Source organism: Cibotium barometz, chromosome 15 (genome assembly GCF_041138505.1).
Source record: "Cibotium barometz isolate CiBa-2024 chromosome 15, ASM4113850v1, whole genome shotgun sequence".
Lineage (NCBI taxonomy): Eukaryota > Viridiplantae > Streptophyta > Polypodiopsida > Cyatheales > Cibotiaceae > Cibotium > Cibotium barometz.
The window spans coordinates 39,791,210-39,806,300 of record NC_141060.1 but is presented as its reverse complement, the minus strand read 5'-3'; the positions used below and the strand labels follow the sequence as shown (position 1 = coordinate 39,806,300).

Here is a 15,091-nt window from a genome sequence, read left to right as displayed (position 1 = left end):
TGTGGGTGCCCTGACCTCTCCTGTCAAATGGAGGGCAATCCAGCTCCATTTGTTCCTTGGGTCATGAAAGCCGCTGGAGATCTGTAATTCTCAAGTAAAATAATGAAGACAGGGTGGCCTCTGTTGAATGAGCATCCCACGCACAATTGGGCCTTGCATTCAAGTGGAAGGAGAGAATTGAAGAGCCTAGGTCCTCTGGCTTAGTTCTGACAGATTGGTACAGGAAACAAATGCAAAGCTTTCTGTGAACATTGGCTGTGGGAGCTTCTTGATCAGGAAGTGCCACTAGGAGTGTGTATCTCATATTCAAGGATTGGTGGTCCAGCCATGCTGGGGAGAGGTGCTGTTCTGGGACAGGAGGTGTGGGGGGGGGGGGGGGGGGGGGGATGATTTTGTAGAGGAGAGCCAAGAAGGGTTGGCAGAGGAGTAGGAGGCTGGGAAGGACAAGATAGCTATGGTAAAGGATTTCTGGGTAGGTGAGAAGTTCGGTGGGTAAAGAGGTCCTCTCAGCCTGAGGGGCCTGGGGGTTTGGGGGGTCTGGTTTACCTGCCTGGTTAGACACTTCTTTGTGGCACCTGCTCCAAACTGGGATGACTCATGGGAGTGATCCTACTGGGAAATCTTGGTGTCTTTATGCGTGAACCTGAACCTATTCTTGGGTTCTGATGAGGTGTCATTGCACGTAGTAGGGCACCCACAGTGCACACTATCCACGTTTAGGCACTATGGTAAGATATCACACCTTCTGGTATCCATCTGGAATAGGATTCAGGAACTTTCCAAGACTCAGGAGCATAGTTGTCAGGTATGATATTGTACAATTCGTACGATACGATACCGAACAGGAAAATACGGTATGATATAAAAAAATTCTCATCGTACGATAAAATACTTTGTTTTCAAAAATTACTTATAAACATAGGTATTTCCAATTTCGAGATATGGAGTATTTTAAAAAGGAGGGAAGCATCATAGTACAGAGGAAGCTCAAACAGCCATAGACAAGAAAAAACAAGACCATTACTCCCAAAAAAAGAAATTTTTGAAAAAATGATTTTTTTTTGGGAAAAAAATTTTCAAAAACAAAAACCCTCGGAAAAATCTGTACGAGTGCGTTGTGTGGACAAAATAGGAGTTGGTAATGTGTACATACGTGTGCATGGCGTGTGTGAAGGTTTTGCTTTTGAGAGCGTTGTCAGGTGTACAGAGTAAATGGTTTTGATGTGAGCATGTATAAGCCTGTCCGGTGAGAGGTCCACTGAGGATGATATCAGTTGCTCGGCCATTGGAAGTGTGTGCGCGTCCCCAAGGATACAGTGGGCACTGGAAAGTTATGTTGGAAGATGTGGAAGCATGAGAACCATAAAATATTGATGTGGCCTTGAGCATAATGTGAAATGAAGAGTGATATAGCCATTGTTGGGGCTTTAGGAAAATAAAATAATAAGTTACATTATTTATGTGGCCAAAAAGCATAACTACGTGGCTGTTTACATTTTTGCCAACAACGGCCAGCACGTGAAGAAGACGCTGCTTCTGGAAGTTGGCGAAGTGCGGATGCTTGGAGGCGGCCTAGTACATGAAAAAGGGGGGATTCTAGAGAGAAGTGGGGAGCGCCGCTTGGGTGATAACTGGTGAAGAGCAGCGGGGGGGAGCAGACAGAATTGCCAGAGGAGAAAAAAGCTGCAGCAAGGGACGTGAGGAGGCCGCCTCTGAGAAGGGCGAGTGGATGATAAAGGAAGTGGTGTGTTTTGCTTGGACTGAGAACAACGGGCTGGCAACAGAGGGGTGGCCGAATACAGAGGGAGGTAAAGACGGGTTGTTGCTGCCTGGAGGACGAGTGGAGGGTCGCAGAGCATACAGGTGAAGAGTAGTCGCCTGGTGGATAAAGGGGTCATTTTCCTAAGGCGCCTGTAGACAGAAAGTAGAGAAAGCTTTGTTTTTTTGGCTCGGGCGCAACTGGAAGATAAAGCCAAGGTTTGCGTTGAAGGTTCGGGTGTTCATGGCTGCGGGCGACTAGAGAGTTGATGTGGTGGAAGGCGACGGCTGGTGAGAGAAACCGCCTTGGTGAAGGCCGCCGTTTGGATGGCTACCGTAAGAAGGACATGCAAGTAGGTAGAGTGCAGTCGGAAGTGCAGTTGAGGTAGACGTGAACGTGGATTCGATGGGGTCCCCCTTGTGAAGTACAGCCCACAGACGAGTAAAGCGAGTGGAGTGGTTTGCAGAGAAGCTGAGCGTGGGCTGGTGTTTGTGCTGGGTTTTGGAGAGCTTACGACTGCAGAGGAGCTGCCTAGGGTATGTGAAACAAAGGCTGGTGATATAAAGGGTGGCTGGTGAGGCCGGAAGCACGGCAGATAAGTTGCAGAGCTTGGGCTTGAAGTGTAACTGACAGAGGATCAGCACAGAGAGCCAGAGGGAGAGGGTGTGTGTGTGGTTTTTTGTGGATTTCTACCTTTTCTGAAGACTCAAGCGAGAGTTGTAAATTCTTTTGATTAGCTGTGGCTGGTGTTTGGTGATGCCAGAGAGTTCTTTTTATTTCTGTGTTTGTTTGGGTACAAGTTGTGGCCAGATCTGAAATATAAAGTCTTGTTCATGCTCTTTGATCTGGTGTTCTGGTGTGTTTGCATGCGTGTGTGGAAGTGTGGCATTCTATAAGGGCGTAAACAGCTTTACCGCTTCCGTGCCATCACTTTTTGGTGCCTCCACAGAGGAGCAGATTTCCTCTGGTTTGTGAAAGAAGACAGGGGCTGTGTGAAGCAAGATTTGGAAAGATGGCTTAGGATTTTCCAGAGTATTGGGGATTGCCATAGGAGAGTGCAGTCAGGTTTCTGGAGAAGATGGAATTTACAGCCTTGATGAAAGACAGAGCAACTCCGGAGATCCTCTCTCAGATTTTGGCTTATTGCTTGCAGGGTGATGCAAAAACATGGCTACATATGTTTGTGACTACACATAGGAACATTCATCAACAGGATCCTGAGTACCGTGTAGTCAGAGCTGCATTTTTGGCACAGTTTGCCCGTGTGAGAAGTCCAAATGAAGTATGGAAGGAGTTGTGTAACATTGAGCAGAAGGACGGTCAGGATGTGGATCAGTATCTGATAGAGTTTGGTAGACTGTGGAGTCTATGGTGTGAGGCTCTGATTCCTGAAGTACCCCCGCAGATGATAAAGAGAGACCGGTTTGTGGCTGGTCTGGAGCCAACCCTCCGTCTGAAGGTGGAGCTGAAGAACCTGGATAGCTTTGACGAGGCTGTCAGAGTAGCTCGAGAGAAGGAGTGGAAGGTGAAGCGTCTGAGGCAGATGGGAATACAGGAAGAGCCAAAGAAGTTTGTGAAGATGCCAGAGATTGAGAGTATACATCCTAAAAGGGAAGCTGCTGTTGTTCCAGAACAGTAGGACACTTTGAAGAGGGACATACATGATGCAGTGGAGCTCATGAAGTCTCTAAGTTTGAATTGGAGGGAAGCAGGTGGAAAGGGAAGAAGCCGAGGTGCACCAAATAATAGAAGAGACAATATGTCAACAGGTGAAGGGAATATGGGAGGAACAGGAAGAGGACGGGGCTACTATTTGAGCAATGTCCAATGTTGGAACTGTGGGGAGCGGGGACATATCAGCCCTCAATGTGACAAACCGCCCAGAGCAGGTGGTGGAATGTATCCTGTGATGCAGAGGACTAATGATAGATCGGGGGATCATAGTGTGGAAGTAAAAGATCCAAATCAACCCTCTACCAGTGGAGTTAAATGGGAGGATAAAGGGAAAGGACCGGCTCTCAGCTTGATAGGAGTGGAGACCATTCCAGAGATTATGCCTGTGGCCAAGAGGACGAGGAGTACAATGGCAGAACCTGAACCATCTTCTAAGAAAGATAAGCATGTCCAATTTGATATAAGCCCTCAACCAGAGAAGAAGAAGAGGAAGCCAAGGAGACATTATAAAACTTCAGATTTGCATATTGGTCAAGGTCAAGAGGAGTATACATTGATGGGAGATTTAAAGGGAAGGGTAGCCAATATAACTTTTGCCCAATTGCTTGGATTGTGTCCGAAGCTTAAGAGAGAGTGGAAGAAGTTGGCAAATCCGAGGAAAGTAAATGAGCAGGAGCCCACACAAGGCGAAATGGAGCTGATGTCTGTGGAAGACCTTCCTAATATTTGTCCATCAGTTGATGCTTGGTGTGGAAGTGTGAGTGTTGGAGAAGCATATGTTGATGGCGGTGCACAAATCAGTGTGATGACTCAGTCCTGTATGGAGAGATTGGGGTTAAAGCTGAATGCTAGTTCAGATTTTAGACTCCGTGTGGCAAATCATGCAAAAGTGAAGTGTCTGGGTATATGTACAGAAGTGCCAGTGACTGCTTTTAGTGTGGTTTGCAACATGAATTGCCATATTATGCCGGCTGGTTTGGGAGCTTATCCACTGATTTTGGGCAGACCTTGGCTCAGACAGGTGGGTGCCATCCAAAATTGGAAAAGGGAAACTATAACAGTACATAATAGGAGAGGGAGAGCTAGGAAATTCAACATGAGTAGTAAGCGGGAAATGAAGAGTGAACCTGAAGAAACAAGTGCTGATGAGTATACAGATAGTGAAACTGAAGAAGAGAGTTCTACTTCTGATGATGAGAGCCAGGTATCATTTATAATGAAGGAAGAAAACGAGCATGTGATGCAAGCTGAAGAGGAATTAAAGAAGGAAGAAGAGAGCAGACTTGAAGATATGGACAGTTTGATGCAGCCTCCATCACCCAGTGCAGAGAAAGAGAAACTGTTACAGGGCATGCTGAATCCTAAATTGCAACCAGTGGAGAAAGAAGAGTATATGAAGGTAATACATAAATTCCCTCATTTGTTTATTACTTCATATGAAGAGATTCGAGGATTCAAATGTGAACCAATGCCTATAGTATTGAAAGAGGGTGTGAGGCCAGTGTTTCAGAAACTGAGGATAAATAGAGAGCTATTGCCTGTATTAAGAGAGGAGCTGAGTAAGTTGTTAAAAGCAGGGTTAATTTATCCAGTAGATCACTCAGATTGAGCAAATCCAGTGGTCTTTACTCCAAAGCATACAGGTGGGTGGAGAGTCTGTATTGATTACAAGCCTCTGAATGCTGCAACAAAAAGCAATCACTATCCTCTGCCGTTCATTGATGATATTTTGGACAGGGTAGCTGGATATGAGAGGTATAGTGTATGCGATGGCTTCTCTGGGTATTTTCAGATCTCAATTGCTGAGGAAGATCAGGCTAAGACCACTATCATTACACCGTGGGGTTGCTTCTGTTACCGAGTAGTACCATTTGGTTTGAAAAATGCACCCTCATGGTATCAGAGGAACACTGACAGAGTACTTGCACCTCTTACAGATCATTTTGTGAGAGCTTTTTTGGATGATATATGTGTATATAGTTCTCAAAAGGAGCATGGTAATAAATTGGAGCAAGTATTTTCTAAAATGGATGATGCAGGTGGACAGCTGAATCCAAAGAAGTGTCATTTAGGATATTCAAAGGTGAAGCTGTTGGGGCATATGATATCTCAGAATGGAATTGAACCTGATCCAGAGAAGATAAAAGCTCGTCTTATTATCTGCACCATCAACATCCAGGCAGCTGCAGACTTTTGTCCAGAAGGTAAAATATATGGCAAGATTTGTTCCTTTAATGTCTCAACTGCTTTACCCTCTTCAGCAGGCTATGAAGAAGGAACCATTGCAATGGAATGAAGAATGCGAGGAAGTGTTTGAGAAAGTGAAGGAGGTATTGGGAGGTATTTCCAGTGTAAAAGCTCCGGATTTCTCTCAGGTCTTTTATGTGAATCCATCTTTTGGTCCGGATGTAGTTGGAGCAATCTTAATGCAGAGAGGAGATGAATCCAGATATATGAAGTCTGTGTATTATGCAAGTAGAGTGAAGAGAGAAGCAGAGAGGAAATATACTGAGGCTGAATTGGTTTTGTCAAGTTTGGTGTATGCTTGCAGGAAATTCAGGTCATATCTCCTGATGAGACCATTTGTGGTGCTGACAAATTATACTCTGCTCCCTCAACTGGTGAATGGTACTTCACTCTCAAAAGGTATGATACGATGGTTAGTGGAGCTTCAAGAATATGATTTCTCATTTTTGATTGAAGATACTTGCAAGGCAACTCTGGCAGATCTTCTAACATACAAGGATGGCCCGATACTGGTGAAGGAAGTGGATTCAAAGATAGAAAAAGAGGAACAAATTATCATTCCTGGAGCTCATGTTTTGTTCTTTGACGGTTCATATAAGAGGAGTATACATCAAGCCACCGGGGGGTATATAATCCAGGATTCAGAAGGCGTGCTGATTCTAAAGGATGGGATACTTCTGGAAGCTGAAAGTAACAATGAGGCTGAATACACAGCATTGTTTCAAGGGTTGCAGGCTGCTTTAAAACAGAAAATTCAGAAGTTAATCATAAAGGGAGATTCTCTATTAGTAGTAAAGCAGGTCTTGGGTAGCTGGCAAGCAAAGAATCCGAGATTAAAAGAATGTCTGACTAATGTTAGAAGGCTGCTACATCAATTTACAGCATGGAGTATTCAACATGTGCGGCGGGAGGACAATCATATGGCACATGAGTTGGCTCAGGAGGCAATTAATCAGGATCCAGTAATTGCAAAAATCGAAGAGCCATTATATAGAGGGAGGGAATACCTGTCCAGAGTGGTGGATTATTTACTCTCAAGTCGCTTGCCTGAGAAGCTCTAAAAAGGCCAAAAGTATCATTTTATCAAGAAAAGTAAGCATTATGTCATGATTGGGGATGAATTATACATGCAGGGAGCTGATCAGGTATTGAGGAGAATTCCCTGGAGGGAAGAAATTTATTATATTCTATCTTCAAATCATGAGGGAGCATGTGGGGGTCATTATGCATTTAAGATCACCTTGCAGAAGGTATTACTGGAGGGTTATGTATGGCCTTCCATCCAGAAGGATATTCAGCACTGGTGCAGGTCTTGCCATGAGTGCCAGAGAATGGGGAAGAGGATCTTAAAAATGGAGCCGAGAAATATTATGCTGGTATATGACATTTTTGAAAGATAGGGAGTGGATGCAGTTGGACCACTTCCCAGGACAGCCAGAGGAAAGTGTTATGTGCTTACTGCAGTGGATTACCTATCAAAATGGGCAGAAGTGAAGGCAGTAAAGAGAGTGGATAGTAAAGAGGTGGCTGATTTTGTGTATGAACATATATGCTGCAGATTTGGTATTCCTCTGGAGATATTATCAGATAATGGACCTGAATTTCGAGGAGAGGTAGTTGATCATTTATGCAGAAGATTGAATATCAACCACAAGTACTCCACTCCTTATCACCCTCAATGCAATGGCTTGAATGAAAGATTCAATGGTGAATTTAAGCTGATGATAACCAAAATGACAGAAGGCCATATCAAGAATTGGGATATAGAGATGAATCGTGTATTATGGGCATACAGGGTTGCAGTAAAATCTGGTACACAATTCTCACCCTTTCATTTAGTTTATGGAAAAGAAGCACTCATGCCTATTGATGTGGAAATTCCAGCTTTGAAGTTTTTGATTGAAGAAGGGCATGAGCCTATTAATTGTTACAGAGAAAGATTACTGGCCTTACAAATAGTCCAGTTGGATAGAGAGCTAGCATTTGATCACTATGCGGCTATGCAATTGAAAAGACAAGAGAGGGAGAATGAGAAGGTGGAGCAGAAAGAAATTGAAGAGGGTGATCTGGTTCTCAGGTATAATAGCAAGCTGGATAGTACTTTTCATACTGCATTCCAGACAAAGTGGGAAGGTCCGTATAAAGTTGAGAGAAAATTTGATAATGGGAGTTATCAGCTTGCTGATTTGAATGGAAAAAAGCATAAAAGGAGAGTGAATGGTTTACGACTGAAGAAATATTTTGCTCGATTGATGTTAGCCGTGAAAGAAGAAGATCAAGAAGCTTGTGATGCATGTCAGGAGGTTGCGGAGAGTACAGAGGAAAATCTGAATATTTCATCCTTGTTTGTACAGCTGCTGGACATGAATGTCTCAGCAGAAGTAGGGGGTTGCTAAATATGTGTGGACAAAATAGGAGTTGGTAATGTGTACATACGTGTGCATGGCGTGTGTGAAGGTTTTGCTTTTGAGAGCGTTGTCAGGTGTACAGAGTAAATGGTTTTGATGTGAGCATGTATAAGCCTGTCCGGTGAGAGGTCCACTGAGGATGATATCAGTTGCTCGGCCATTGGAAGTGTGTGCGCGTCCCCAAGGATACAGTGGGCACTGGAAAGTTATGTTGGAAGATGTGGAAGCATGAGAACCATAAAATATTGATGTGGCCTTGAGCATAATGTGAAATGAAGAGTGATATAGCCATTGTTGGGGCTTTAGGAAAATAAAATAATAAGTTACATTATTTATGTGGCCAAAAAGCATAACTACGTGGCTGTTTACATTTTTGCCAACAACGGCCAGCACGTGAAGAAGACGCTGCTTCTGGAAGTTGGCGAAGTGCGGATGCTTGGAGGCGGCCTAGTACATGAAAAAGGGGGGATTCTAGAGAGAAGTGGGGAGCGCCGCTTGGGTGATAACTGGTGAAGAGCAGCGGGGGGGAGCAGACAGAATTGCCAGAGGAGAAAAAAGCTGCAGCAAGGGACGTGAGGAGGCCGCCTCTGAGAAGGGCGAGTGGATGATAAAGGAAGTGGTGTGTTTTGCTTGGACTGAGAACAACGGGCTGGCAACAGAGGGGTGGCCGAATACAGAGGGAGGTAAAGACGGGTTGTTGCTGCCTGGAGGACGAGTGGAGGGTCGCAGAGCATACAGGTGAAGAGTAGTCGCCTGGTGGATAAAGGGGTCATTTTCCTGAGGCGCCTGTAGACAGAAAGTAGAGAAAGCTTTGTTTTTTTGGCTCGGGCGCAGCTGGAAGATAAAGCCAAGGTTTGCGTTGAAGGTTCGGGTGTTCATGGCTGCGGGCGACTAGAGAGTTGATGTGGTGGAAGGCGACGGTTGGTGAGAGAAACCGCCTTGGTGAAGGCCGCCGTTTGGATGGCTACCGTAAGAAGGACATGCAAGTAGGTAGAGTGCAGCCGGAAGTGCAGCTGAGGCAGACGTGAACGTGGATTCGATGGGGTCCCCCTTGTGAAGTACAGCCACAGACGAGTAAAGCGAGTGCAGTGGTTTGCAGAGAAGCTGAGCGTGGGCTGGTGTTTGTGCTGGGTTTTGGAGAGCTTACGACTGCAGAGGAGCTGCCTAGGGTATGTGAAACAAAGGCTGGTGATATAAAGGGTGGCTGGTGAGGCCGGAAGCACGGCAGATAAGTTGCAGAGCTTGGGCTTGAAGTGTAACTGACAGAGGATCAGCACAGAGAGCCGGAGGGAGAGGGTGTGTGTGTGGTTTTTTGTGGATTTCTACCTTTTCTGAAGACTCAAGCGAGAGTTGTAAATTCTTTTGATTAGCTGTGGCTGGTGTTTGGTGATGCCAGAGAGTTCTTTTTATTTCTGTGTTTGTTTGGGTACAAGTTGTGGCCAGATCTGAAATATAAAGTCTTGTTCATGCTCTTTGATCTGGTGTTCTGGTGTGTTTGCATGCGTGTGTGGAAGTGTGGCATTCTATAAGGGCGTAAACAGCTTTACCGCTTCCGTGCCATCACCGTACTGTATTGTGTCATACGGTATTCCGTACGATATGCCGTCGTACGTTGTACGGAGACAACTATGCTGAGGAGTATAGATGGATACCATCACGTGTATTTGGAGAGAGTCCCTTGTCTGGAACAAGCCATTACATTCCTGATTGGCTCCACCAGCAGCAATCTTAGGCTGTGAATCCTGTAACTCCTCCATCAAGATAGGTTGGGCGGGTAGATGGATGGTCCACGAGCATGGGTGAGGGGTAGATCTTCCCCAATCCCGGTTCCACCACAGATGTGTAAAGGCCCTTACTCTTTGAGTGTCCTTCCTTCGTAAGTAAATTTTTTTCTTAAAGTAGATAAGCTATAAAGTTCAAATATATCCTATTGTCGAATGCCAAAGGTCCAAGGTAAACAGTGAAAGCTGAGTAGAGCTGCTACAAGATGAGATTTTGTGTGTAATAGCTGGTGCAATCTAATGCAACACTTGGAGAGGGAGTTGCTGCTTCATGAACTGAGTCCTTTGGTTTGTCTTTTGTCTGGCAGGTCAGTATTTTGCTTGGCAAGATGGAGGCATGGCTTGTCGGGCTTGGCACTACGCACAGATATATAGATATTTACATATATATACACACAAAAATAGAAATAATTATTTATATTATATGACGCTTCATAAAAAGGCCCATCACTGATTTGCTTATTCTTTTCATTATTTCACCAGAATCAAGTCAACCAGAGTATTGCATTGACAAATGTGAAATGAAGCTCAAGTTCAAAAGCATGATCAGCACTATATGGAAGGCTCCAAGTGTGAAAATCCGATCTGGATGATGTATATAATTTTGTTGCAGTTGCAGATCTGTGTCATGCACACCCTGGTCCCTAGGTTGTTTGTAATAAGTGAGTTTGTACTTAAGGATCAAGCTTATCTGTTTTGCAGACTCACTCGAAGGTTGTGAGGTGTGTCATTATTTGTATGAAGGCCCTCGTTAAAAGAGTCTTACATGTAATATGGAGTAATTTCATACCGTACTTTGAAATAATATGATCACGGCTTGTCCATGATAACAATCTCTACAAAAAATCAGATGAAAAGATTTAGGTGTTGTCCTTCAAAATTTGACAAACTCAAAGCAAAGTGTACAAATCAAAGAGGACATCGATTCACATGATTGATATCAAATGATGATAAAGGGTGCAGAATGTAAGGCTCTATCAAGAAGTACTTGAGAGGATGTAGGCGTAATTGCTACAACTGAAACCTTCTGGACAATATATAGACCAAGAGCCCATGCCAAGGTTTGAACTCAGGTTCATGCCCTTGCAAAACCAAACTTAGGTAATTATTCAATCTTGACATGCGCACATGCACCCACATGCACACGTGTACATACACATGCAAGCACGCGAACACACCTACAAATGTGCACACACTTGCACGCGCACACACTAATCTAATTTACCCTAATTGTGCGCTAATCTACAGCTTAGCAATGCAATGGAACTTTCTTAGGAATTTAAATGAGTAGTTGCCTTTCTTATTGGTTGAGTTTGGTGTGCAGGTTATGTTATTAGAAAGTCAAAATTTTCTCTAGACCCATGATTTCGGGCTTATCTAAATTTATAAACATATATTAAGGAAAGATTCTACGAACCTACCCCTAGCCTACGTGTCAGATTTTGCTAGGTTTGGCATTTAACTTCATTTGGTGAGTTTTTTCCCCTTTAATGTGATAAGTTGCATTGGTGATGCTTTAGATTGTCGAGGGATTATTACCTCAAGATGTATATAAATGTAGAATTTGACGTACTTTGGGGTCTACTTTGTTGAAGAGTGCAAGCTCAAGAGAAGCTACAAGGCAGAGGAACAAACTCTTACGTGGGGATTTTTTATATGCTTTTTTTCAAAGTTGTATATGGAGGGCTATTGCCAATCATAAATAGTGCCAAGGGAAAAAGTTTGCAAAGCTCCTCACTTAATAGTGGTGGTGGATACAATGGTTGTGCTGAAGAGGGGTTGAGGAAAGAGTTTTGTTTAAAACCTTTCCGATAGTAGCAAGCGGATTGAACACTCTCCGCAGGCTAAGTAGAGAGGCAAGCCAGCAACGCTAAGCATAGAGGCAGCATAGCCAACTCAAGGCAAGAAAGCTAGGTCAACAGCTTGCATACAGAGAAGGCCTCAACCTGCCAAACGAGCATACAACGCTAAGCAAGCGAAGAAGGCATCAAACAAGCCTTTGGTGAGAGAAGCAAACATAGGTGTTTAAAAAAATCTAGCTTTTTTTTTAATTTCTTTAGAAAAGGCAAAGTTAGTAGTCCTACTTTAGAAACCAAGAAAGAGAAAAAGGAGGGGATCAATAAGCTCATTTTTTTAACGTCGTTTGAGACGCATCTTGCTCTTTCACCATATAAACTTCTTTAACCTTTCACTTCTATGCTTTCTACATCGGCACTTTTTCCTTGTCAAATCATAGCAGAGATACAAATCAACAATATTGAAAAGCTTTGAAAACACAAGTACCAAGCGTGGAGGCTCAAGATCAAAATATTCCTTTTATCATATGATCTTTAGGGTATACTTATTGGATCTCATGCAATGCCAAACATACCTCTAGACCTATCGGAATGCAGTAACAGAGAGAAGTCCAAGAAAGAGTTGATCATGCTCGTGAGACTCAACAAAGTTTACAAAGACAACTGGTATGAAATTGATGTCAAAGCATAGCAATTAAAGGAGAAAAAGGTGATGAGTATTATTGCTCACGCAGTGAGTCAAGCAATAATTCCACACATTGAACATTGTGAGTCAGTTATAGAAATGTGAGAAACTCTTTCAAGCATGTTTGAAAGTGTGTCAAATTTCACAAGATACAACTCAGAGGAACGTTGCATACGATTGAAAAGGAGAACTTGCCAGTGTTTGATTATGTTGCAAAGATTAGAGGTATATATGATCAATCGGCCATGATTTTTGAGCCAATTGGAAGAGAAAGAGATGATAGAGATATACATAAGAGGTATTGGAAGAAACTCAAAATGTTCAGAACATCTATTTTATCTCGAGATCGGTTACTGAACTTTGAGAAACTTGTGGAAAAAATGATTCTTGAAGAACAGATTCTTGGGGGAAGCTCATTAAAAGCAGATTGGAGTGATGAAAATGCTCATTAAAAGCAGATTGGAGTGATGAAAGTAATCTATACACTGGTGTTAGAAAAGCCAAAGGAAGATGCTGAGGAAGAGGACGAGGATGTCAAGGCCTTAGAGGTGGCAACTTCGAAAGAGGTCGATGAGGACTCCATAGATAGGAAGAGTCAAAGGAACACTCAAAGAGGCCGAAGTGGAAGAAAATCCTTAAATCAAGAGGCTATAATGGCGGAGGAGGACAAAACAATAAAGATGCTTGCAATTATTGTGACAAGATAAGACATTGGACTTGAAATTGTTGTTCGAAGTAAAGAGACATTAGAAATGGCACTTTGGAAGCAAAGGAATTATGTCTCGACAAAAGGAAAGAGAAAAGAAGACAAATATAATTTTTTTTCTATGCATCATCCAGTAAATAATAGCCTTTGAAAAAAGACAAATGGTACATAGATTTCGCATGTACAAATCACATGATCAAAAGAGAGGACTTGTTTTCATCAAAACAAGAAGTCACTAACCATATCTTGCAACTCACATTTAGAGTTGGAGATTTTTAAAAGAGGAGTTCAGCATTTAAGCAATGTTCTTCATGTTCCAAATATTAAAGGAACTTATTGTCAATTGGACCGATTGTGGAGCAAAGTATGCAATTAACAATGAATCTAGATGGGTGTATTGTGCAAGACTAAAACAATGAATCTAGATAGGTGGGTGTGTTGTGCAAGACTATAACATACTCAAGCTTCTAGCAAGAGGTGAAAAGGTTGGAAGGACGTTTATTTTGGATGTGATATCTATGTGAGAGGCATGTGTATATATGAGAAACTTGTCCATGTCAAAAGCTGAGCTTTAGCACAAAAGACTTAGTCACATAAGTATCTCTTGATTGAAGGAGATAACTCTCAAAGAACAAGCAAGAAAGCCTTCCAACAAAGAAGGATATATTCATCAAAAGCCTTTTGAGCTTATATGTATAGATCTGTAGGGTCCAACACAAACACAAAGCATTGGAGGAGCAAGTATTATATAACCTTTATTGGTGACTATTCAAGGAAGGTTTGGATATATTTTTTGAAAGCTTAAAGCAAAGCTTTTGATAGGTTTTAATAAAGTGGAAGTGGCTTGAAAGCTTAAAGCAAAGCTTTTGATAAGTTTCAACAAAGCAGAAGTGGCAAAAACAAAGTGGTCTCATGAGCAAAATCTTGAGAAGTGACAGTGGAGGAGAGTATATGTCATGGGAATTCGACCAATACTTAAAGCAATGAGGTATCAAAAGATAGTTGATTCCAAGATACACGCCATAAAGAAATGGAGTAACAAAAAGGAAGAATTGGCACATTGAAGAGATGATAAGAGCCATGTTATATGAGAAAAACATGCCAAAAAACTATTGGGCAAAGGTATGTAATTATGCCATTTTCTTGATCTTCAACATTGATTGATCCAAATATAACTCTGGAAGAGAAGTTTACAAGACAAAAGCCTAATGTGGGAAACTTGAAGATCTATGGGGATGCTTATCCACATGTGCTATATGAGATACAAACAGAGCTTGAGCCAAAAGCTTCGAGATGTGTGTTTATTAGAATTGATTTACAAAAGGGTGTCTTCAAATTCTATGATTCTACAAACAAGAAGATGTATGTTAGCAAAGATGTTGACTTTGATGAGATTCATGGATGGTATAATAAGCATGAAGAAATTGTCATCATATATGAGCCAAGTGGAGCTCAACTTGCACACAAAGAAGCAGAAGAGGAGAATATGTCTCGATGGAAAGTAGGTCTTTGCACCATCACTAGTGAGCTAAGCACTAGTGGTACTCCTGAAGTGATCTCTCAAAACAATCAAGGGAGTGAATATGCTGAAGAAATTCAACCTCAAAGGTGTACAAGGATAAAGCACGTTGACCCGTGAATGTTTTATGGTCAAACATTATGCTTATATGACAAAGGTGACAGAGTTAGAAGAGCCAAAGAGGTTTTAGGATGCTATACAAAGCCATGAGTGGAAAGTGACTATGGATGAAGAGATTGATGCTCTTCAGGAGAATCGAATTTGGGATCTCACACCATACAAAGAGAATCAAACTTGGGATCTCACACCATACAAAGATGAAATAAAGATCATAGGATATGCAAATGGGTTTACAAGATCAAATACAACTTAAATGGAAGTCTAAACAGGTTCAAGTTGCCAAAGGATATGCTCAAACTTATGGAACTGTAGACTATGAAAAAACTTTCACTTGTTTCAAGGGTGGCAATGGTAAGAATCATCATTGATTTAGGAGCGGATCAAGGATGGGTATTT

General features: G+C 42.5%; 1 protein-coding gene across 7 annotated transcripts in view; it reads left to right on the top strand.

Annotated features, from left to right (window-relative positions):
* Positions 1-10,715, top strand: part of LOC147631292 (intraflagellar transport protein 57-like) — a 133,641-nt gene extending 122,926 nt beyond the window's left edge. For 4 of the 7 annotated variants that reach the window (XM_086809662.1, XM_086809667.1, XM_086809661.1 and 1 more), the window contains one exon: positions 10,178-10,696. In XM_086809662.1, the coding sequence (XP_086665788.1) occupies positions 10,178-10,297 (120 nt within the window). In that variant the 3' untranslated portion in view covers positions 10,298-10,696. Of the gene's footprint in view, positions 1-10,177 lie in introns of all 7 variants that reach the window. The other 3 variants (XM_086809665.1, XM_086809666.1, XM_086809664.1) reach the window with 2 other exon arrangements.
* Positions 10,716-15,091: the final 4,376 nt, after the last annotated feature.